The sequence below is a fragment of the Equus quagga genome, chromosome 1 (assembly GCF_021613505.1).
Source record: "Equus quagga isolate Etosha38 chromosome 1, UCLA_HA_Equagga_1.0, whole genome shotgun sequence".
Taxonomy (NCBI): domain Eukaryota; kingdom Metazoa; phylum Chordata; class Mammalia; order Perissodactyla; family Equidae; genus Equus; species Equus quagga.
In genome coordinates this window covers 111,815,928-111,841,545 of record NC_060267.1, presented here as the reverse complement: position 1 = coordinate 111,841,545, position 25,618 = coordinate 111,815,928, and the positions used below count along the sequence as shown (strand labels likewise).

Below are 25,618 nucleotides of genomic sequence, written 5' to 3'. Positions count from 1 at the left end.
TGCCTTTTTGCTATGTTTTCCTCGAGACTGGCTAGAGATTGGTTTGGCAGTTCTTTGTTTTGCTTTTTATAACCAAGACAAATGTGGAGCAGTTTATAGACAGTGTCTGTCTGTTGGGTCTATGCTTTGCACGTTAGTTGTTAAATATTTTTGAATATTATCCCTAATTAGCAGTGTAAATATAAGAGGTACTAGGGAAAAGGGAACAAAGGATTTATCCTATCTTAGAGTTTCAAATTCTCTCTTTCTGTCTCTCTGTCTCTTGTCTATTTCTCTGTCTCTCTGCCTCTCTCCCTCCCTTTCTCACCTCTATCCTCATATTTATATACATTGATAAGCATATATATATATGTAAGATGTGTGTATAAATGTACATATGTTTACATACGCTAGATAAATTGTCTTTGGAAGTTAAAATGTAAACTTCACATTTATGAATGTTTATTATACTTCAATATAAAGTTAAATTATTTAAAATTTATGTTCTCAAATATAAACAAAATAACTGACTGTATTTTTCTAAGTCCTCATTCATTTTTCTCAGCCTAATTTTATATAGCCATGAAAACATTGAACAAGGTCAGCATAGAAGCATTTAATCTTCTCACCTTAAATCAAGCTTTAACCTAGTGGAAAAGAGACCAGCAGATAACCTCAGCATCCTGTGGTTTCAGAGCAGCCCAAAGTGGGACAGAAATAGATGTGCTGAACATAGAGTTGAGAATGTCTCAGACTGGTACCCACCAGCTTTGTCTTATTTGCTGTGGCCTAACCTAGGATGCAGTACAAAGGGGACAGGACTAAAAGTCAAGATGAAAAAAGTTATAGAAATCTGAAGTGTAGTCCCAGATCTACCGTAACTCACATGAGACAAATCAAGCCATTTCTTTGTTCCTCCTTTTTCTTAGCTATAAAAATGAGTGATTTATCATGTTACATCAAAGATTCCTCCTAGTCGTCATCTAGAATTCCAGTCACAACTCTCTACCTTAATTTACTCCAATCTTAACATTTGCGCAGGCCAGATAATATCAAACACTACTCAACAGACAGATGCTGTTCATTGAGTCATATTTCTTCCCCATGCTAATAACCAATCCTAGCACAAAAGTAAGTGCAGTCACTCTTTCAGGACACAATGGGCCTTCATCTCTGTGACCGTTAGACCTCCTAGTGTCTCCGAAGACTACATTCTCCTCAAAGTTCCAAATTTAAGACCAAAGCCCAAAGACTAAAATATGGAAAGGAAAAACCTAGACTATCTAGAATATTCTGTAATATTGATACATTGTAATGTATCCTCCTTTATGATACTGCCATCTGTTCACAGTCAACTTTCCTAATATTTCCCCAAACTGGATAAGATCCTCAAGGGAGCATTAACAACCACTATGTGTCTTCATGAACAGATCAGCTTTGTTTGTAGGCCACTTAATTAACCTAGTGGTCAGATCAAAAACCCATTCATTACAAGGGTCTCTTTCTGATTGTAAACTTGATCTACAACCTTTTGTTGATGACCTAGCATTTAGACTGGCAAGGATGAAACCTCTGCCTGGCCACAGGTAGAGATATTCCCTTCACTTAGACTATATCACTTAATATCTAGAGTTTATACCAAAACATTTTCCTTTATTTTACTCTCACTTCTAATTGCAACTTTTGTGTGGCTTTGTCACAGCAATCATATCTTGTTTTTAATTCTCTAACAACATCATAGTTGAGGATCTGTGGGTGTAAAGCATGTTTTAAGAGAAGAACATCTAAATGACTAAAGGATGTGAGGTATTTTGCTAAGCTGCCATTGCTAATCTGATTTAATAGTGTCTTAATGGCTCTGGACATTTTGAAGACTTGACAAGCTTAGGAACTTGGCAGTCAGCTATAGACCTCCAGCACAGTCATTTCCATTCTCAGGTCCATGGGGACCAAAGGTCTTGGATGGTCATTTAGCTAGTCAGTTAAGAAGCATCTGTTAAGTACTCATTATGTGTTGTACACTATGAAATAAAAAGATGTGATCTCAGCCTCTGGGAACCTACAGTGTTAGAGAATTCCAAATTAGTGAAGGGTCTTAAGTTTCATTCTTTATCGGAATTATTGAATTCAGTTCCAAAAACATATTTACTGATAGAGGGATTTGAAGTCAAAGAGCGAAGCAGAGGTGTCCAGCCTGGAATAGAGAAGATTTGGGGCATTCATTGGATCATACATTTAACTAAGAAATATTCGTTCAGTATCTATTTTATATTTATCCCTAGGGATGAAAAAGTCTTTCTGTGTCCTCATAGCTTATAGTCTGGGGAGCCTAATTGCAATCTGAGGCAGGAGTGGGGCCCTGTTGGGGAGAATAGAGAATTAAAGCAGGTTCATTTAAATTTCACTTGTGCTAAAACCAAAGACCGGTGAGATTATGCATACAGCCACTGCCTGGGGGTGAGGAAACCTGGCCTGGTTTGAGGAATCAGCCCAAGCTTCTATGAAGAGTTGGACAATCTAAGAGGGAAGAAAAGAATTCCCAGGCAGTGGGTACAGTGTTTGTTTAAACCAGGTGTCAGACTCTCTCCTGTAGGCCAATACTGCCCAAGGCATGTTTTTGTAAATAAAATAAAGTTTTTCTCCATAGAAATGTTGGGTATTTTTGATTAATTCCTAGATTCTCTATAATTTTTGCTGCTATTGTAAATGGTAGCTTATTTTTAATCACATTCTCCAATTAGTTATTGCTGATGTATGGATATGCTATTATTCTTGTAGTGATTCAACATCTGGCAAGCTTGCTGAAATCTCTTGTTAGTTCTAATAGTTTATCTGTTGATTCTATCAATTCTCTCAAACTTTGCTATCTTCCCCATTTCCTTTAAGCCAGAGGTCAGCCAACTAGGGCTCACGGGCCAAATACAGCTCACCACCATTTTTGTAAATAAAGTGTTATTGTAACATAGCCACATCCGTTTGTTTACATATTGTCTAGGGCTACTTTCCAGATACAGTGGCAGAGCTGAGTCCTAACAGAAACTGTATGGCTCACAAAACCTACATAATGTCGTTGCTATCTGTCCCTTTACAGAAAAACTTTGCCAATCTCTGACAACATGATAATATCTTTAAATATCTGAAAACTGTCCATCAAGAGACAATTCTTTGTGGTTCCAAAGATTTGAACTAGGACCAACATGAACAAATTAGAGGGAGAGAGTGAGCGTTTAGTTCAACACAATATGAAGAACATTTATTAGGATGAATATGAAAGTGCTTCCTCAAAGGAAGACAAAGTTGGCTTTCTTTCATCAAAAAGATGACTTTATAATTAGATGCCCAAACTATAAACTGCTAGCAAAATACATCAGAACTTCACATAAACCAGGACTAGCCCAGGCAAGCAGAAATACACAATCACTCTACCTTTATAGGAGACAGCCTTCTGGAATAACCGAGGTTATCTCTGCTCTATAATTAGTGAGAAAGAAGGAACGAAGTGCAGGCTTGATTCAGGTCAAACCATGGGGTTTATTTTCATATCCCACAGGTTTCTGAGGTCAGATTAAAACCCAAAGTATAAGAGGGGATATAGAACCTTCAGGTTCCTTACTCCTCATCTCCAGCACTGGAGAGGTTCACGACTGGACAGTTGTTGCTTCAAGCTCAGTGGGAATTCACCTTCTAGTAGGTCCCACAGTATCTCCTCCAACCCAGGGCAAAACAAGCCTTTTTTAAAAGGGAAAAATGATAAATTCAGCCAAGGAGGAATTTGTGTGACTCATCAGAAATTTCCAAACATGTTTAGATTAATGGAATATATATCATATGACTTATTCCTCAAGAAAGTCAATGTGGGAACTTTTCATAAGACAATTTTGAAATTTGTTTTCAGTAGAAAAATCCCAGTCTGGAAATTGGTAAAAGTCCCTTCTGTGATTTAATTTAGCAAGCACATATTCCAGCTAAGGCAGGTGTTGGCAAAATCTTATGGCACACAGCTCTGCAAACTGGCCTCCTCTGCCAGCACAGCACTCTGCAAACTATAGTTAAACAAGCGTGGTGTGTGGCTGATTTCTCTTTCATATTCTGTTATTTGCCAGTTATTTTGTTAAATTCTATGTTCTTACAGGCAGCAGCAGCAGCCTTAATAACTTTCCAGGTTTTGAAAGGGAAACAATCATTGCCACAAGTTCATCTCATACAGAGTCCAGGCTCTTGATGGGCATTGTCACTGGTGAAACTCCATTATTAATACTCTCCCAATGACTAGCCTATAGGAGATGTCTATTAATGCTAGGTAGAACTTCATGCTTTAGCTTAACATCTTATGGTTACTATAGAAGTTCTTAAAGTGTATTCCCCTTGATCAGCAGCATTATCATCATCTGGGAGCTTGTTAGAAATGCAAATTCCTGGGCTCCATCTCAATTTACTGAAACTCAAGCCCTCCAGGTGATATCAAGTTTGAGAACCGCTGGTTTAGAAAAACCACGTAGGAATTTCTAGCTGTGTCTTCCTCTGGAAATTAATGCTTTCAGTTATTCAAAAAACAATCATTGCCTGCATATCCCATGTTACTATGCAATGAATTGAAAAAGAGTAGCGTACAAATGTCATGAAGATAACGATCAGGACTGTGTTATCCACACTGTGCTCCCATTGCTAGGCACAATGCATAGCTTATGATTGGTGTTAAATGAATACTTATTGAATTAATTCATTGAATGTAAATATAGCTAAGCCCCTGACTTCTGAGGACTTTGATGTATGGAATTTAAAGTACTGTAGCTTTCACTATTGTTATGGGGTCTCTTCTACTCCAAAAGATGGAAAATAATGACAATGCATTTTAAGAATTAAGACTTTTTTTGCTTTATGTTTAAAATGATAGGTATAGGTGTCTCTATTTAGAATTGAAATCAATAGTTGTCTCTATAGGCCTATCGTATGTATCATACAGGAGAAAGGGAACCTTGCTGAGATTATATATCCTGGTTTATCTTGACTATATTATCTGTAGTCTTTACTTTGTTACCTTAGTTGTGTAGATACAGCTAGGCCTTTATATCTTCCCACTTTTTTGAATAGTTTGAAGATGGAGGAAGCAATTCCATTAATAGTCTCAATCTTTTCGCCTAACCATTCTGTAAATCATCAGAACAGCTGTAGACCAATTAAGTTCGAAAGTGTACAGGTGGTCAGAGGAATGACTTGAAAATTGCACTCTTGTTTTAAGGGGACTTTGTTTCTTAAAAAATAAAAAAAGAAACAGCTTTTAAAATTTAATGTAGAAAGTAAAGGCCAAAATAGTTAAAATGAGAGAAATAGTCGAATAAAAGTATAGCCTATGCCAGATGTAACCAAATTAAATGGAACAGTTCACAGGTGTTCCAAAAAATGTTCGTAGTATAATTGAAGAAAATTGCTTCCTTCGTTTTTATGACCTTAATACTAAGACAATCTTTATATATGATAAAAATTCTTTAAACAGCAGTGAAAACCATACTATGCCATCTCTGATCCATATCTTTATATCCAATAACTACTCCTGTAAATACAGATCAATCTGTATTATTACTGATAACTCTGTTGCTTGCTTTCCTATAGCCACAAATACAGATCACTGTATATCAACCCATAAATCCCTCCATATGACCCCATAAACAATCTACACAGCTCATTTTGGAAAAATATGATCTTAAGTGAGTGAACTCATATAAGAAGCCATGATGATACTTAAAAAATGACTTTCATGCCTGGAAAGAAATGCATATTTAACCTAATGGCTATTATGTGTCACAGTATAAAGGCCCACATTCCTACATCTTTTCCTCCCTTCTACAGATTTTGTGCTCATCACAATTTTTTTCCTTGTGCCTGGTACTGAGCTAAGATTTGTGAGGGATACAGAAAAAAATCAGAAGTATTTCCATTCCTCAAGGAAGTGAAAGTACAGCAGAAGAAACTACATGTATATAAATAGCTGTAAAGATGATAGAAAAAAGTAATGCTATTCCGGAGGTGCCCAGAAGTTTATATGTAAAATGTTTTATGGCAGTAGTTTTTTACTGAGCATCTATTAAGTGAAGAGACTGCATTAGAAACTAGAGATACATATGAAAAAGACACATTACTTGATGTCATGCATATTGCAATCTAGATGGAAGACAGATTAAACTCAGGAACAAACAAGAGAATTATAAATTGTGGTAGTTAACATAAAAGAAATAAGATGTTAACAGAGAAAAACAATAGAGACCTATTTTAGATAAGGTGAATAGAAAACACTTCTCCAAGGGGGCATCACTTGAACTGAGACATGAAGCAAGAGAAAAGTCATCCATGTAAAAGTCATGGGGAACACAAGAGAAATGAAAATGTGTCCACGCAAACACATGCATGTGAATGTTCATAGAAATATTATTCATTATAGCCAAAAGTGGAAGCAACTTAAATGCTCATCAACTGATACTATGGGTGAATTGTCTCCAAGAAAGGTATGTTGAATATGACCCTATTTGGAAATAGGGTGTCCATAGATGTAATTAGTTCAGGTGAGGTCATATTGGAGTAGGGTGGATCTTTAATCCAATATGACTGATGTCTTTGTAAGACAACAACGGAAAGGCACACAGAGAGAATGTCATTTGACAACAGAGGTAGAGATTGGAGTGACACAACTACAAACCAAGAAACCCCAAATATTGATGGCCACCACCAAAAACTAGGAAGAGGCAAGGAACGCTTCTACCCAGGGTCTCAGAGGGAGCATGGCCCTGTCAACACCTTCATTTATGACTTCTAGCCCGCAGAACTGTGAGAGAATAAATTTATTCTGCTTTAAACCATACAATTTGTATCACTTTGTTACGGCATTGCTAGGAAACTAACACAGCCAGTGAATAGTAAGTAAAATGTGGTACATCCATACAGTCGAACGCTATTCAGCCATAAAAGGTAACCAACTACTGATACATGCTACAACATGCATGAACCTTGATAACATGATGCCACATGAAAGGAGCCAAGCTCAAAAGACAACATATTGTATGATTCCACTTACATGAAATGTCTGGAAGAGACAAATCTAGAGAGACAGAAAGCCGATTACTGGTTACCTGGGCCTGGGCCTATTTCTGGGGATTAACTATGAACAGGCTTGAGGGATCTTTTCCAGATGATAGAAATGTTCCAAAACTGAATTGTGATGACTGCACAACTCAGTAAATTTACTAAAAGTCATTGAATTGTACACTTAAAATTGGTTAATTTTGTGGTATATAAATTGTACCTGAATAAATGTATGGGGTTTTTTTTAAGAAGTCATGGGGAACAGTGAGAACTGATGCAAAAGAAGTTTTACCTCTTTCTGGTCATTTAAAGATCACTGTGGACTAGAGAGTAGGGTGTACAGAGGAGGGGGTAAAGGATCCTGGAAGAGTGGACCTTGAGTCTGGGCTTTAGTAGGTAGGATATTAGGATGAGGAGATACCAGTTCAGGGGATCTGGGATGCTGAGTCTCTGCACTGCAGTGACATTTCAGTTACTCAGGACACAGTTGTGTGTCCTGATATATTTGCTCCTTGGTGTATCTTTCATAGCTGGCTTAAAGAAACCCAATTTATATGTAATGTTTATAGAAAGAGGAGGCAGATCACTGCTAAGACAGCCTTGTCCCTTGTATTTTAACCTTGTCATCGTGTCTCCCACACACGATACACTGCAATGCAGATGGTCTTGATTTCCTGGGAGGACAAAAGACCTCTCTCTGAAGGCAATTCTCTTTTTAATTAACACAGCTCCCATAGGACACAGCCACGCACGCAGCTGTAAAGGTGTTAACTTGTTCCTGCATTCAGTGTCATCCTCCTGATATTTATGGGATGATGAGTTAACAGCATGGGCAGTGTGTGGATGCCGTCGTTAGCAAGCATCACTTCTTTACTGGTCCAACTTTGTGGCAAATGCTCAAAGGAAGGCAAACCCAAACTTAAGTGCAAGAGAACGCAGAGACCGGCCAAAAAAGGAGGGATGGTTTTGTATCTGAATGTGTCAAGCATGGATTTAGTGTATATGAATCTAGTTTTGTAGTGTTATTCATTGCAGTGGTGAGAGGCCATAGTAAAAGACTGAGATGAGGAATTGAGAACCAGAGTTGCAACCTTGAACACTAACTAGTTGGTTGTGAGACTAAAGACAAACTGTTTAACCCTTTGGAGATTACAGCCTTGTTTTAAAAGGAAGGGAGAGATTAGAACTCTGATTTCAATTTGGGAGGAGTTAAGGTCCCTTTGAGAATAGGTTGCTAGCTATGGTCCCTCTTAGTAGAAAAGTGTGCATCCACAAATGCCAAGATTAGGAATGCTGAGCTAAATTACCTCAAAGATGCCTTCCAAACACAATCTCCCCTGTCATTTATGAAAGGAAATAAACAAACAACTATATTCAGCTTTGCACTTCTGCACTTCATACCTCATGGTAAACCTAGCTAGACTATGTCATCTGACACTTAGTGTTGGTTTTTTTTTTTTTACACACTGAGAAAATCCCCTTGATCCTTCCCAACTCTGAAGCTGCAGGTGAAAAGGATCACCTCTGCAGAATGAGTGCAATCTTTTCTCTTTGTCATTGTAGCTGTCCCCATCCATTCCTGGCTTTCAACCTTTCTTCTGAATCCTTCCATTTATTTTTCCTCTAACTAAGGGAAGCCTAAAGGAGAAAGAAAAAGGAAGATCCTATCATTTTTTAGTATACTACGTAATTCCAAACTTTGTATTGACACAGTTGAATCAGAGACCACAGAAAATGACTAGAAATTGAATATAAATAAATAAATATATTAAAACAATTAGAGCAGTGGTATATGGGGTCAAGAATGAATTGATAAGAAATAATTGATCAGTATTTAGTTTAAAGCATGGACTTCATTTGTTAGGTTGTGTTACCTGGGCCATAATTGTACAGTCATTTCCAGGGTGGGGGAAAGTGGGAGAAGATGACCTTCAAGTGGGAGAAGATGACCTTCAAGAAGATGACCTTCCTATTATTCTTTTTACATTCATTCTGAATATAGTGTAAATACTGCATTTGATATTACCTTGCATGTTGTAATTTATGGTTAATTCAGATTGGCCTTGGAAATGAAAGATAAAGTAATTTGTGGTCACAAATTGATTACTCAGAATTTTTTTTCTTCTATAGATGTAATAAGGCATGCACGTATGTTTTTAAAGTATTTTGAATTTTTTGGCAGTATATTTCCAAAAAGATAATTTATTTGATTTTCCTGGTGACTAGGACTTTATCTTCCTTCCTTGTTTTTTTCCATGACTACCTAAAAAAAAAAGTATTTCTGAGAAGCGAGGTTGTATGCATGGAGAATTTAATCCTAGGCAGATGGTGTGGTGCTGTGATACAAATTTCCCTCTAGCAGTAGCTGGGAGAGGAGCCACAATTCACGACTGTTAGACATAGGACCTGCTTTAAATGAAAGAATTAATCATGCACATAATGATGTATGGGAGCATCCCACGTTAACTGATAAACACTTATGTATGTTTTCAAAGAACCTCCAAGACTTAGCTCCTTCGTTTATTCACAGGGGTGATGGGCGAATATGAGCCAAAAATAGAAGTGCAGTTCCCAGAAACGGTCCCGACTGCAAAAGGAACAACAGTGAAGCTGGAATGCTTTGCCTTAGGAAAGTAAGTTCTGGTTTCTCTCCCTCCTTGTCCTCTCTTCAGCTTGGGCAGGTATAGAATTTTCCTTGCACTGTTTGCAGTGATAGTTTCTGAGGTGACTGAAAAGCAAGTCAAGCCTTTCTCTTTGTAATTCTGTGTCTGCGTCTTCGATTCTGCCCTCTCACCACCGAGAGGGAAGGTGTAATGGTGTGAGGAGGCTTAGGCTGCTGCAGTTGACGTGCCACAAAGAGAGGAGAACGGGCAATTCTGAAAAAAGTATTTTGTTCTATTATTATGACCTGTAGTGTGCACACTGTCTAACCCAGGATGACAGGAAAACAATGCCTTCATTTGAGGTAGAGTCAAGCTGACTATTTGGAAAAATATGAACTTTCATTCTGGCCCTAGTTTATAGAGGATGCATCAAACTTTTCTTGAATTTTTTTTTAATTGCTGGTTTCTTTTGTCTATTCTGGATGTCCTTCTACTCTGCCTAGAGATAGGTAAGACCTGATATTCCCCACGAGAGTCTCTATTTTACAGAATTGTCTGAAAATTATTCACAACTTTATTATTCAGTCTGTGGATTATTGTTAGATAAGCCTACTTGGGAACCAGTTAACTTTTCCATATAGTACCTATCAGAGGGTATAAAGAAAATGAAAAAACAGATTGGTGAAGATTTTGCCAGTAACCCTGAAGAAAAGGTTTGGCATAAACCATAAACACTATCATCTGAAATGAGAATTTTACATCTTCTCTGGATTTTGAGGATTCACGTGAATCTCTACACTCAACTCCATCTATTGGACTAACCCTTTGCTAACTCCCCATCCTTTTCCTGTGCCCAAATCTTGGCTAAGGCAACAATGCTAACTTTTGCCCAACCCCTGTATTCAGCATTGAATCTATTTTCTTATGACTTTTGTGTTTGACAGCAACCATAGAAGAAAGCGTTACTTCTTTTCTTTTTACTTTCAGCTTTAATAAAGAAGGATTCTTTTGGTTTCCATGTTTCCAAGTCATGGCCATATAAGCTACAATAGTGTCTTTATTTTGGTACAATACAGTGGTCATTTTTTATGTCCTTAAAACTTACCACTTTAAATAAATTATGACATAGCTGTAGCATGGAACATTGTACAGACCTTAAAAATCAAGTTGTAGGGTTTGGCCCGGTGGCACAGCGGTTACGTTCACACGTTCTGCTTCTCGGCGGCCTGGGGTTCGCTGGTTCGGATCCCGGGTGCGGACGTGGCACTGCTTGGCACGCCATGCTGTGGTAGGCATCCCACATATAAAGTAGAGGAAGATGGGCACAGATGTTAGCTCAGGGCCAGGCTTCCTCAGCAAAAAGAGGAGGACTGGCAGCAGTTAGCTCAGGGCTAATCTTCCTCAAAAAAAAAAAAAATCAACTTGTAAAACAATGTGTAAGACATAGAAAATGCCCATGATTTATTGCTAAGAGACTAAAAGCAGATTGCCAAACAGTGTAATATGGTCCCTTTTATTAACATATATGCTAATATATATATATATATATATATATATCTCCTCAATCCAAGGGAAAAGTGAAAGCAGGTAACTAGATAGGCTAGGAATATATTTGTTGAACTCTCCAAGGTGACACCTTGAAAAATCATCTGTAGAGAAAGAGCAAAATTCATGTTGTTCACACTTCAAAGGGGGTATGAATTAAACTCTATTCATGCTGCTTGAATGGCACTAGAATAAAAACAAAAGACCCAAATTGGGCTCCTCCAGTCTACGCAGAAATGTTTGAGTATGCACATCCAGCTGCTGAAACACATCATCAGCGCCCACTGAAGAGCAAAAAACTATGTCTAAGTACAGTTATTTGTAAAGGCATGCGTTAAGTGTCTCTCTCATCAAATGTAAAGACCCATAATGTACTTCTGATAGAGCCCTTTCTGCATTTTGAGTTAGTGTCTGTCTAATGAACCTAAATTCTTCTAAAACAAGTATAGTAGAGTTGATGGCTTTAATTTTTTAAATACCATCTCAGGTTTTCCAGAGAAGATTAGCAAGTCTTTAGTCTAATTACTTCTCTGCGTGTGTTTTTGTGAAAAATAAATAAGTAAATAATTGTATCTCCTGCTAGGAAGCCACAATCTTAAAAGCTGTGGTTAGCTCACTAAACCATTGATTTGCAGACTCCACAATGTCCTCCTTGCAATTTAAGATGTGTTCTAACAGTTAGGGCTGGAGGATGATGGATGCCTTGAGAGTGTATAAAGACCCCATAGATTGCTTATTTCCTTATCTCACTATTTTACGTAAGGTTTCCTCAAACCACCCTCCTAATGGACTGCTATAACTTGGTAAGGTTCCATAGAGAGTACTGCAAGAGACAGAAAGTAGAAGCTGCCAGTTTCTTATCGCCTGAGTCTTGAAACTGACACAACATCACCTCTGCCTTATTTCAGTATTCAAAGTTGCCCAAGAGCTCACCAGGTTCAAGGAGGAAGGTGCCTGGACCTCATCTTGATGAGAGGAATGTGAAAGAATTTGAAGCCATCTTTAATCTGCCACATGTGTGCATGGACATTTTTATTTTCATATTTATGATTTAGAAAAACCAAATATATTAGAAAAAATATAATAAGCTTATAAAAATCTGTTTTGTTTGAGTGATAATATTGTGTAGGAGATAGATTATTTAAGGTAAAGGAAGGTTATTTGATTTTAAGAAAAACAGTAAGTATATAATAATACTACAGATGTGGATATGGATAAAATCATTATAGTGACGTGCAAATGAATGAAGTTTGGAAAACACTGTCTAATGCGAGCTTATGTTTAGAACTAAGAAGAAAAATGTTGAGAGCATAGGTTCAGATAAAAGAAACAATTTTCTTTAATTTGATTAATTCCTTTTTATTATCACTATCAGTCCAGTACCAACTATTATCTGGAGAAGAGCTGATGGAAAGCCAATAGCAAGAAAAGCCAGGAGACACAAGTCAAATGGAATCCTTGAAATCCCCAATTTCCAGCAGGAGGATGCTGGTTTATATGAATGTGTGGCTGAAAATTCAAGAGGGAAAAACGTAGCAAGGGGACAGTTGACTTTTTATGGTAAGTTTGTGATTCCAATTTATCATTTGTAGTGCTACAGAATTTCTTGATATTAAAATAATAAGCTGAGAAGTTTGCATTCAGGCTTTTGGGGAAGGACTATGCAAAATAAGACTGTAAAACCCTTGGTTTTTTACTTAATTAGCATTCCCTTGGTGATTCTGGGAGTGTAGGTAGAGTGAGGGTGGAGGGCAAGGATGTTGTCAGAGCAGAGAGGAAGAAATTAGGCTGATGTGCTTGGGGGATGGATATTAGTGTGAACACACTTGCAAAGGAACTGTTTCTCCTCCTGCCATCAAGCTGTAAACCTGACACAGGAAACGTTTTGTTATTCCTGCTCCTGATTTGTCTTTTTAAAGCTCTATGCTTTTCTGCATTGGAATTTTGATCTGGGGCTCATGTTAATCCTTTGTAATTGTTCCTCTTTGATAGCAGTAAATGTGGTGCCATGAACATCTCAAAATGCACAGTCCAAATTTAGTTCTTATCAGAGTGGAGCGTGACAAATCTCTCTCACCCCAAAGACTATATGTGCAGCTGCTCCTATTCCAATCAAATCATCGGCATTGATCCAGACAATATAAATGTAAAACCTCTAGCACGTGGTCATCAATTGAGCCTATCTTGGAAACTCTGTTATCGTATTGATTTGATATCCAAAAAGGGATTTCATTGGATAGGCATTTTGAAAGCATATTGAGTTCTGCCAAATTGGAACATGCCTGAATCCCATCTGTCTGGGGTATTGAAAATAAATATTATAGATTTATAATTATTCAAGAATGCTTCACATAAACAACAATGTTTATTAAAGCGATGAGAGTAGTTCTGTAGGTGCAATTTGTAGCAAAAACTTTAAATATTCTTATTTCTTGCAATAACTGATACCATGAAAGTCTATTTATTTCACCAATTCTTCTTCCAAAGCATTTTAGTTTTAAGATATGGCCAAATAATTTTGCTCAATAGTCATATGAGGTTTTTTAGAAGTGTGATTAGAAACGACTTGGAGATTTCCAATATCAACTAGCCTTCAGTGACCCTCCCCCTGTGACTCTTAGCATTTTGGACCCACATCCCTCTGATGTAGCCCAGGTGGTGGGAGAGCACACATGGTTGTGGAAAGTACTTCACATGATGATCTGGGCAGCAGTTGTTTGAATAAATCTGCACTCCTCTTTAATCACTCATCTGTCTTCAACAATAATAAAGCACTAACTCTACTCATGCCAAATGACAGACTTGATATTCGATCTTTGCTCTTTCTTAAACTGAGGCAGTTGATACCCTATTTGGTTGTTGAAAAGCAAAAGACACCACAGTTAATTGACTGGAAAAACATAAGACTGAAGGTTACAGAGTTGTTCAGTGAGATGCAATTGCTGCGGGGTTTTTTTTTAAGCGTTTAGGATACATTTTTCTCACCAGTATAATAATTATTTCTTATATGTCAGGTAGGGACAACCTGAAAATATTCAGGTAAATGGCCAATGTTTTCCCTTTTTTCTTAGTTGAATAGACTTTTCAATTCAGTGGTGATTATTCCTAAATGTTATTTGAGTTGTTCAACTAATTGAGTAAGGTCATTTTCACTTTCATGATTTTCTTTTAAGTGAAATATCTCTTTTCAGTTTGTTAAAAAGGTATGAAATTTTCTGTAACCAGGGGTTGGCATAGTGCCTTCTAGTGGGTCAAAGGTCTCCTGCACTAGAAAAGAATACTCCAGAGTTACTGTTCTGGAGAATCAACCTCGTCACTGGCTCCCAGCTTTGTGCAGTGAGACGTTTTCCAGGGATCCTGTGCTGGAGATGAAAATGAGGTCCTAACAGTCTTTCTCTTTTAAATCAAGTTATCTGCATCGATGCATGGGAAAAAAAGCAGAATGAAATTTGCCTGCTTTCTGAAGATAACTCGGCTTTTTCCTCGGTTGTCAACCACCCTTGGTGTTAGAAGCTTGTCAGACCAGTTGACTTTCGTAGCACTTGGCTGTTGCATCTATGTTTTTTCTTTTGTTTTTCCTCAACTAGCATATCAGTGACACAGACATTATCGAATTGTTTTCATTGTCACAGGAGAGCTTAATTATACAAAAGAGTTTGGCTGTCATTTTTTTCCTCCCATTTTTTTTGGTCTTATTGGGTTTTCCCAATGCTGTGTTTTTAATATCCGGCTGCCTAGATCTCCAATTTAAATGAGTTATTATAATTAAAATCACCATGTAGATCACAAAAGGGGATAGAGTAGCCCCAGTCACTTATCCATGAACACTCTGTCTTTGTTGACAGGAGAATTTCTTACAATATTAAGATGTACTGTGCTCTGGGATTACAAACCATGAGTTTGAGCTTAGAAACGGGCTTCTCCTTTTCAGTTCCAAGTTGTTGCATTCCATTCATCAGCTCTTCACTTCAACAACCACAGATGTGCTAACTTCTGTTCTGTCTTGACAAAATGGCAGTTTTTCCCTTCTGGCACTAAAACCATTTAACCTTCCTCCGAAGACCTGCTGGGCATGATTCCATTGCTCCCATCTTCCCTGTGTCAGAATGATGGAAGCCCCCGTTCCTGGTTGATGTGTTCCCACTGTGGCTTTAGGTTAGCATGTGCTACTCATGTTTGAGATGTGTGAAGAACTGAAACCTGTTCAGACATAAACATTTTTACCATACCCCATCTTCCCAATTTATTTTTGCCATGACCTATACTTGACCAGTGTGGTCTAATTTTAATCTGCTCTTTCAGATATTTTTCAGAGTAAAAAACTTCCTAAAAGTAGATTGGTATATTTTCAGGGGTAAAATACTATAAATCTTTGTGGCTAAAGGTAGAGATTTTCCAAAATGATTTTAAGATATTAATAATTTGTTCAACAAATATTTTTTTGTTGGCTACCATAAGGCGGGCAATGTTAAGTACAGGGCTGAAAGGCAAATCCCTGCTCTCAAGGGGCTTGTATTTCACTAGAAGTTGACAGGCAATATGCTATTAAGGAAATAAATGACCTAGAAAATGTTGTTTTGTAATAAGAGTTATAAAGAAAATAATTAGGATGGTATGATAGAAAATAACTAGAAGCAAGGGAAAGGCTTCATAAGATAAGGTAGTCAGTGAAGATTTGTCTGAGAATTGACCTCTGAGCTGAAACCTAAAGGATGAAAAAGAGCCAGCCTTTCAAGGGGAAAGACATTCCAGGCAGAAGGTAAGGAAGTGCAAAGGCCCTGAGGCAGGAAACTTCTTGACATATTTGAGATGCATCAAGGAAGCCAGTGTAACCAAATCATAGTAAGAAATGGCGAAAGTCTTGACACATAAGAGGGTAACAGATTATACTGTACCTTGTAAACCAGGCACAGAGTTTGGGTTTTATTCTGAATATAATGAGAAACCATTGGAGGATTTTAAGCAGGGGAATGACTCAATCTGATTCATGCTTTTAAAAGACCACTCTGGTTCCTTTGTGGTAAACAGATTAGCAGGACAACCAGTCAAGAAGCCATCTAGGTGAGAGATGTTGGTGGCTAGGACTCAAGGAAGGAAAACAAATGGAGAGACTCAAGATATATTTTGGAATTAGAGCCAAAAAGACACTCTCACGTGTCTTTTTTGAATGATTCCTACAATTATTCAGTTTATCTTTAAGTTTACATAGTAAGAAGAGGAGCTAGATTCCAAACGTTATGCTTGTTCCTTCATACTGGAAGTTCTCAAACTTCTGCACATATTAGAATAATTGGAAATTTTATTAAAATACAGAACACCGGGCCCTAACCTCAGAGGTTCTGCTTCTGTTGATCTGGGGTGGGAGCTGAGAATTTGCATTTCTGTTAAGTTCCCCGGTAATGCTGATACAGTTTGTCTGGAGTCCACATTGTGAGAACCATTTCCCTGTGCTAAGCTTTCCAAGTGGTAGAGTGAAGCTGAAGATTAAATTGCATGGAAGCAAAGGTGTTCCTGCTTCTCTAGAAAGCTAACAGGTTGCTGTCACATCCGGCATTGTAGCCAGTCTACATAGACAAAGTAGAGTGAGAGCTTCTTCAAAAATAATTATGTTTGAAGAACGGAAAGGGAAGTATAAAATGGATTTAATTCACTGATATTACTCATCTTTCCACCTCATGTGTCTTCAGCCACTTCCTTTTTGCACAAATAGACCAATAGAATTATAATCACCATTTAGAAGAATGAGGTGTGAACTACAAGAACCTGATATTTAAAGCCTTTTGTACAATTTCTCCTATATGTAACAGGTGTTAAGAGTAAAATCATCTTCACCAATGGGAAACAGGAAATATAATATTTGATCAGTAAACAAAGCTATATTTCATAGACTCCTGTAACGTTTGAGCTGGAAGGAACTGTTGGGGCCAACACTTTGATTTTTATAAGTAAAGAAAATAAGGTCCAGAGACATAAAATACATAACTTAGCGAAGATGACACAATGAGCAAGAATCAGATCTCCCTCTAGAACTGCTCTTTCTGTTATACTACACATATTACTTTTCCTGACAAGACAACATTTAATACAGTAGGTAAGGGGAAAACTCCATCAATCATCCAGATACTTTTTCTGCATATTTTGCACAACCAGTGTCATAAATGAAAACATCCAGATGAACAATTGACTTTTTTGCTTCCTGTTTTCTAAGATGATCGCCTGAATATTGAGTCCAAAGGAGCTCTTTTTATTTTCCTCTTCAAATTACATTTAAGGCTATATGTCTAGACCTTGTATGCGATGGTCCTTTAACTCTAAAGGCAAAACTATAGGCTTGATGACACTGCGAATGTTGTTTGAGTATATCTAAGGTCATCAATAAGTGAATAGAGAAGCATCACGCAGCCCAGCATACTAATTTCCCCACGGATGTGATAGGTATATGTGATCACTAGATAGTATTCAGCCCTCCGAAGTGGCTTAAAGGACAGAATGACCAAAAAATGAACACAGAAGATAAGGTAATTTTGCAGTAGAGCAATAGTCTACTTAATTGTCCTAGACAGAACTGATAATGAGACCCGCAATTTCCCTGAGTGTCACTTAAAGTCAACAATTTTTGTTTCCTCCCCTTCATCTGGTCATTCCAATAAAGAGACTTGCTGCAATTTTTCAAGGGGTGCACATAGGAAACATGTTGTGAATAATGTTCAGTGGGAAGAAATACAGGAGTGGGGACACAAGTCCTTACCCCATGAGAAACTTCAGACTAGGGAAGGAAAAGCCAGATCAAGGACAATGTATTGAAATGCAATTCAACTCCCTCACTCTGTATTGCCACAGAAAGCAGATGTAACTGTTCCAATTTTTATCCATCAAGGAATATTGTTTAAATTTACTTGTAGCAAGTATTGCATAAGTGGATTCATTTATCTAAAAGATTCTATGCTTGTCTAAAGCAGTAGTTCTCAAAGTTTTGGTTTCAGCACCCCTTTTCACCCTTAGAAATTATCAATTACTCCAGAAATCTTTTGCTTATATGGGTTATATCTATCAATATATACCATATTAGAAATTAAAACTTAGAATTTAATTTTGTACTTTATTTTAAAATGACAATAATACGATCAATACATGTTAAAATAATGAACATATTTTAAGAAAACTGACTATAATTTTCCAAAAAGAAATTTTAATGAGAAGAGGGACGTTGTTTATGCTTTTGAAAATCCTTCCAATGTCTATCTTAAAAGAAGAAAGCTGGATTCTTATATGTGCTTCTGTATTCAATCTGTCATGATGCGTTGTTTTGGTAGAAGTACATGAAGAAAATTTGGTCTCACACAGATATGTAGTTGCAAAAAAAGGATCTCATGGACTCCCTAAATGAGACTTGGGGAACCCCAGTGGTCCTTCAACCACACTTTGAGAACCATAGGTCCAAAAGAATCCTTCCATCACCATTGGTGATAGGGTTAGATATATTTTGAGAGCCTGTAGATAGAACATGGATTGGAGCCTAGCAGTCCTGTGTGCCAGTCACAACTGAACCACTTTCTGAATCTAAACGTTAATGTCTCTGGGCCTCATCTATAAAATGGGGATAATTCCACTTAACTTACAGGTTATTATGAGTTATTATGAGGTTGAGAAAGAACACATATAAAGTGATACTGATGAGATATTCTGTAAGTACATAGTGTCCATGATCGGTAGTGTTTTGTTCAGAAGGGGGATAGAGGAAGGAAAAAGGGATGAATTCAACCCAATAATAGGCAATTCAGAGGAACATTCAATAGTGACTGAGTTGAGGGTTAAAAAGAAATGTAAAGAAGTTAATCCATGTTAGGCTAGAACAATGGCTTGGTTTATTTGAGTAGAAGTGGGCTTAGTGAACCAGCCTTAAGTTCTGTTTTTAGGAACCTATTGCCTATTTCCAATTCTTTTTATTCCATCACTCATTTCTGAAGTTCTGAATTGACTACAGCACATCTGGGAAGAAAAGAGAAAATGTGTGCTCTTGTAGAAACTGGTTAACAACAAAGGAGTTAAACGAAAACAATACAAGTGATGGCACAAAATAGTTCTGCTGTTTGTGCCAAAGGAACCGCACATATTCAGGAGGATTGCAATTGGCAGATCAGGGAAGGCTTCATGGAGGAGGTGTTTCTGCAGAGTAAAAACTGGTTAGAGGATGAAAGGGAGGAGAACATTCCAAAAAGACATGAGGTTATGAACAAAGGTATGAGGCAGGAACTGGCCTATTGGATTTGAGGAGAAAGAAAGCCCTTATTTGACAGGAGCTGTGGGTTCATTTTGCATACTTAGAAACAATGTGGAACCAGATGACAGAGTACTTTAAATATTAGCCTAAAAATATGAAATGAGGGAAATATTCTCTCAATTCATACGACATTTACAGCATGGAAAGCACATTCACAAATCCTATCCATTATCTCATACACAGATTACTTCCTACAGTCGTATCTGTTTTATTTATTAATAAATACCTATTAATAGAAATATGCCTGCTTTTGGTTCCCCTCTACTGTGCCTTTCCATAAGTTGGTTTTTATATTTTGTTTTCTACAAGAGGGTTGGCAGGCTGGCGTCTCCTCTGCCGTTGCCAGAAGCAAAAGTGCAGTGTAACTTATATAGAGATGAAGAGACCATGAATAGGAGTGTTAAGTGAAGCACAAATTAACAGAGAACCCAGGAGATTCAAGGATTCGGTTAATTCAAGAGGCAATCTAAAGGCTTAGCATATTAAAGTCAGAAGGGACTTAGACACCATCAAGTCCAACCTCCTCTCAATTCCAATGAGAAAACTTAAGCTTTCAATCTCCAGCCTCCAAATCCAAAGCTCTTCTTACAAAACGACAAGATTTAGATGCCTCAGCAAAGAATTTTTCAAAATGCATGTGTTGTTTCATCATCGAGTTACTCTTTTTTTTTTTTACATGAAATTCTCCATACCTAAAACAAAGCAAGACTGCTCTAGGTGAAGGTGGTACCTCCCGAGAATCCTCAGAGCTTCATAGAATTGAATTTGAAAACCCTCGTTAGGATGATGAGTGCTGTGGTGTAAGGAGTGGATGAGAGCCTGAAGTCAGAGGAGGGGAGATTATCAGGGCTGAACAAAGATCAAATCTGGACCCTACCCCAGAACACAGTATGAATATTTCCTGTAAAGATGATCTCTCCCTTCAGTGACTTCTACACTTGGGAAGTCAGATGTTTAAGAGAAGATTGTAACAATAAATTAGAAGACTCTCTGCAGTAAGGTTGGAAAATGAGTAGTTCAAGTGCGAGTACTGGGAATGTTTCATTCAAGGTCAAGATAGCTGAGAATATCTCAATGATTCTGTCCACAGTACAAGAAATTGAGATAAAGAGAGAAAGATTTGGGAAGCAACTATATAGTATATAGGTTGTAAATTGAAGCCAAGTAATTATCTTCAGGCTCATCAAGTCCCACTTCCAATAAACTTATGAAGCAATGTTAGCCAAACCCCTGCCTTCCCTGGAAATGATTCATCTTCTCCAAGACTGTGTAAGCAACCAGGAATAATTTTGAATGACTACAGGTAATCTTTGTAATAGAAATTTATTTTTTCCCCATTATATCCTTTCTTTAAAAATTTTTAAGTTCTAGGGCTCATAATGGCATTTCTTTCTATGAGAAATTTCTGTTTTTGAAGAGTCAGAGAGACAAATACCTCTGAGAATTGTTTGACTACTAAATTCAAATTATATCTGTCTGCAATATAAACTATTATTGGATAAGATGCTTACACAATTCCAGTGGTTGGACTATGCAAACATTGATTTAGGTCATTTCTGGCAGTTATTGAACAAAATATTGAAGTGAAGAGATTGTTCATTTATCCAAGAGACTAACAATGTCACAGGGTCAAATTCTAACACAACCGTTTAACCTTCTATTTGAATTTATAGCTTGAGAACAAGACTTAAGTTGTCTTGGGGGAGGGATTCCTGTGTTTCAAACCTTGAAAGAACATGATGGCCCAAATGGATGGTTCTGTTTTAATATGTGGATGTGGTTAATGCCACATATGTTTAATATGTGGGATCTACGTATATCTACATATATTACAAAAAAAGAAATTTAGATATAACCTTCTTTCTGAAATAATAGTGCTGAACCAACCTGTTTAGGCCTTCCTCAGAGCTATTATTTAGACTTGGAGTTATAATATGTAGTTGAACCTAGATATTAAGTGATAAAGACCATGGACTCACATGCATTATCCAAAAAAAAAAAAAAACCAATGTTTTCTATAATGCACTAAAATGGACTATCTGTTATCCAAGGACTTTGAGCTGTATGACCCAAAGAGATATGGAGAGATATGAACAAGTCCCATTAGGCACAGGACTTTATTTTGGTACAAAAAACTCACCCACTTAGGTATGATTCATCTGATCTAAGTGAGTGGCAGCAGAAACCTTCACTGTGTGGGCTTTTGCCCTGTAGATTTGCAACTGGCATATTAAAAGGAAGATTGTCTCATTCTTTGCCATTTATATAATAGGACATTCCATTTCTGATCTCCCTGGGCCCATCTCCAGATATTCACTTCAAAAGGAATATGTTTATATCATTTCAGATTGGGCTTCTGTGAACTTATTTTACTTTAAAAACAAAGTAAGTACCTGATGATGTCTTGCAAAGGATGAATTAGTTATTGATTTCACCTTGGCCAGCACAAATAACTACCATTGAACATTCTTGTCTGGCACCTTAACCTCCATAACCTGTTGGAAGAGACAGAATGAGCCCTCAGAAGTGTTTAATTAGTTAGAACTTTGCAAGGTCTTTTCAAAATCCTCTCAAGGCCCTCCCTTCCCTGCCTCACCTCCTTTTTTGAGATTGCAAGGTTTTGCTTCCAGCTTTGTCTATTTTTGAAAGAAAGCAATGAATAAGCCCAAGTGTTACAGGAAATCTATGACATTGAAATCTCTGTCTCTGTACATGGTTTTGATGTTTCCTTTTTGAACTTCAACTTGACATTGCTTCATAAGTTACATTTGCCCTTCCATTTTTTTTTCCTCACTCTCTTTGAAAAGTTTGGCTTAGTTGTTAATATTCCACAGATTTCTGCAGCTTTTCTTGTTTGCTTTGTTTTCATGGACGCTATGGGGGGTAAATATTCAGCAGGTTGAATGTGAAATAAGGCACACAACTGCCATTACCCCTATCAGGGTTGCACATCAAAGTCTCCAAACAGAGAACTGAAAAGGTATCTACCTTTTGAGCTCCCTTTGCATTAATAGCAGGAAGATACAAAACAACCGCAGACTTGCAGCGTTTTCAAGGATGAAGGTTATAACCTTTCCTTCAACTTAATGCTTGTTGATTTTATAACTTTTTTTGAAAGTTGACCCTTTCGGCCTCCCTGCATATGCAGCAATGCGTCATCCCCATCAGCAGAGGATTTGTAAAATTGTGTTTTGCTCTTTCAAAAACATGAAATTGCTTATAGATGGAAAAAGGAAGAAGCAGTATTCACTCAGGAACCTAGAGACCTCTGCTGGTTAAGTGACTTGATGAGTGTTTTTCTAGTTTTGTTTATTCTTAAGAAGGTAAGATAGCTTGGCCGCAGTTCTACTAATTTCCTTTTGAATTAAATTATGGATGGTTTGGAGCCTCACTGAATGAGGATACTGAGGTCAAGTCAGCTAAGAGACAGACTAAGAATATTGAGTAGCATCTTCTAATTAAGTACTGATATCAACTCTACTAGGTTTATATTGGTAGGCATTACACTATAGAAATGCCCTGTGAGAAGATAACATTCCAGAATGATACTATGATTCTTTTCTGCTGAAGGTCTTCGGCCTAAATACACTTGTTGTTACATTTAACAATAGTGTGAATTGTGCTTTAGGCAAGGCTTGATATTTATGAAAACTTTTTATGGAATGTGAAATTAACATTATCTTTATCGCCACTAAGAAGGAGGAAAGAAAACATGACTTCAATTGAAGCATGAGAAATGTGGCGTAATTTTGGTGGTGGGAGTGGTTTAGGGCAGCGGGCAATGTGGGAATTATGTGCTGCCGTGGATTCCTATGGTAAACTGTGGGCAGGACTAGATTTTCTAAGAAGGTTTTGGTAAAAATCAGGACTTATTCAGAGATTTGGGCTTCTGGGGCCATACTCTTGTGGGTAACATTCTATCAATATGGAATAAGTCAATAATAAAAAATGATAATAGTCTTGAAAGAGAAAGAAGTCACAAAAATTATATAAGGATGAGAATGAAGTAGATTCATTAGGGACAGACTAAGCTACTGTAACAGGGAGACCTCAAAATACAGTGGCTTAAATAAGAAGGTTATTTCTCCCTCACATATCTCTCTAAAAATAGGCAGGTGGGAGGGCCAGCCCAGTGGCATAGTGGTTAAGTTTGCACACTCTGCTTTGGTAGCCCGGGGTTCACAGGTTCGGATCCTGGGCGCTGAGCTATACACTGCTCATCAGGGCATGCTGTGGTGGCATACCATTATTACAAAATCGAGGAAGATTGGCACAGATGTTAGCTCAGGGCCAATCTTCCTCACTAAAAAAAATTAATTAATTAAAATAATAGGCAGGTGGGTCTGAGGCTGCAAGGTCCAAGGCTGGCAGGTCATCATTTCCATCTTACTTAGCTTCCATCTCTGAGTCCAAGGCTGTTTCAGTTGTTACTTTTTTCCAATCAGTGGGAAGGGGTAATGAGAATCGAGGGCAAGTATCTTTAAGTAAATAACCTGGAAATTGCTCTCACTGCTTTCATTCAAGGACCATTGGCATGAACTTATTTACATGGTTAACTCTAGCTGCAAAAGAATCTGGGAAATTTAGTGTGTAGCTAGGAAAACATGAGCCTAGCCAAAAATGTTGGGGCAGTGTGGGAGACTTTTCCTACTAAAAGGAAGAATAGATACTTGGGAGACAGGGATAGTTAATTTTGCTATGTAGTAGTTATAGTCATTCTGCCTTTAGTGATTAAAAGAGTAGCCACATGGGCCGCAAAAATAGGGCATTCAGAGTTGGACAAAGGATGGGATGTCTTCTTAAAGCACCCCTGAACTTATACTCAGCCTTGTAATTTGCATAACGTCTGGAAAAGGAATTTTCTTATAAACCTACTTTTGTCCCTTGATTGCATATGGTAAAAATTGACTGAACATACACTGAATGTACATCTTTTCTTTGCTTTTTGAACTGCTATAGCTCAACCTAATTGGATTCAAAAAATAAATGATATCCATGTGGCCATTGAAGAAAATGTCTTTTGGGAATGTAAAGCCAATGGCAGACCCAAACCTACATACAGGTGGCTAAAAAATGGTGAACCACTGTTAACTCAGGTAAGCAATTGATGATAATTGTGTCTTAGTATTGACTGTAATGGTTACTGTGGCCTCATTGCTCAGGAAATAGGAAAATGGTGAGTTGTTTCCAAAATAATTTGCAACTAAATGCCATTGATAGTGGAAAAAGTGAAAGTGAATGCAGTTGGTAAATAGAAACTGTACATAAATCAAATTCTTCAGCCTTGTTCTTCTTCAGCCTTCTTAAGCTCCTATGCTAGGTCCTTGGTCTTCACAGATTAACACCTCTGGCTTTACAATTGGAAAGTTGTGCAGAAGGTCTGGTACATGTAGTAGTACTAAGATACAAATCTGTATGTGCACTAAACAAGAGTGAGTGAAGGAGTAAGACCTCTCAGCATTCCAATTCCCTTCTCAGTGTGGTGTGTCATTTCTTCATCTGGGGAGACTTCTGGACAACATGGTGCAATAAGATCATTATCAAAATATCAATTCTGCCTCAAACGTGTGGCAATGACATATTCAAATGCAAGATTAACTTCTCTAATACAACAGAAATAGAACAAAAACTAAAAGTGATGACTGGAGCTGGAGGCACCAGCCTGTAGGCCTGGGAGCAGGCAGTGGTAGCTGGGAGCTTAGGTAAAAAAAATCTTCTCTAGAGACAGGATACAAAATTTTTGGAGTGAAGGCTTTGGAGATAAATCCCCCCACCTACTGCTGCCCAGTGAAAGAAGCAGCCAAACTGCCCCTGCCTGGCTTACTGGGATGCTGTGGTGGAAGAGAGGTGGAAGGTACTGGGCCGTGCTTCCCACTGGCCCTGGGATGGGAGCTGCAGTCATCCCAGTGTCCTCACATCAGGACCTCGGAGAAGCTATGAGCACATCTGTTTCTGGACTGGCGGCCCAGGCGATGAGGTGGAGCAGCCACAAAACTGCTAAACAGTGGGAAAAAGACAAACAAAAATAACTCCTTTTCAGAAATAAGCTTGCAAAACCAATATTCCAAAATGTAAGCAAAAATTTATTTTTTAGAAAGATAACCAACCTATAGAACAGTCCAACAAAGAGATAGGA

At 37.7% G+C, this 25,618-nt stretch overlaps 1 protein-coding gene across 4 annotated transcripts in view; it reads left to right on the top strand.

Annotated features, from left to right (window-relative positions):
• Positions 1-25,618, top strand: part of CNTN4 (contactin 4) — an 870,265-nt gene that overhangs the window by 702,523 nt on the left and 142,124 nt on the right. For all 4 annotated transcript variants that reach the window (XM_046652823.1, XM_046652828.1, XM_046652821.1 and 1 more), the window contains 3 exons: positions 9,584-9,686; positions 12,577-12,761; positions 24,442-24,578. In XM_046652823.1, the coding sequence (XP_046508779.1) occupies positions 9,584-9,686; positions 12,577-12,761; positions 24,442-24,578 (425 nt within the window). The remainder of the gene's footprint in view (positions 1-9,583; positions 9,687-12,576; positions 12,762-24,441; positions 24,579-25,618) is intronic.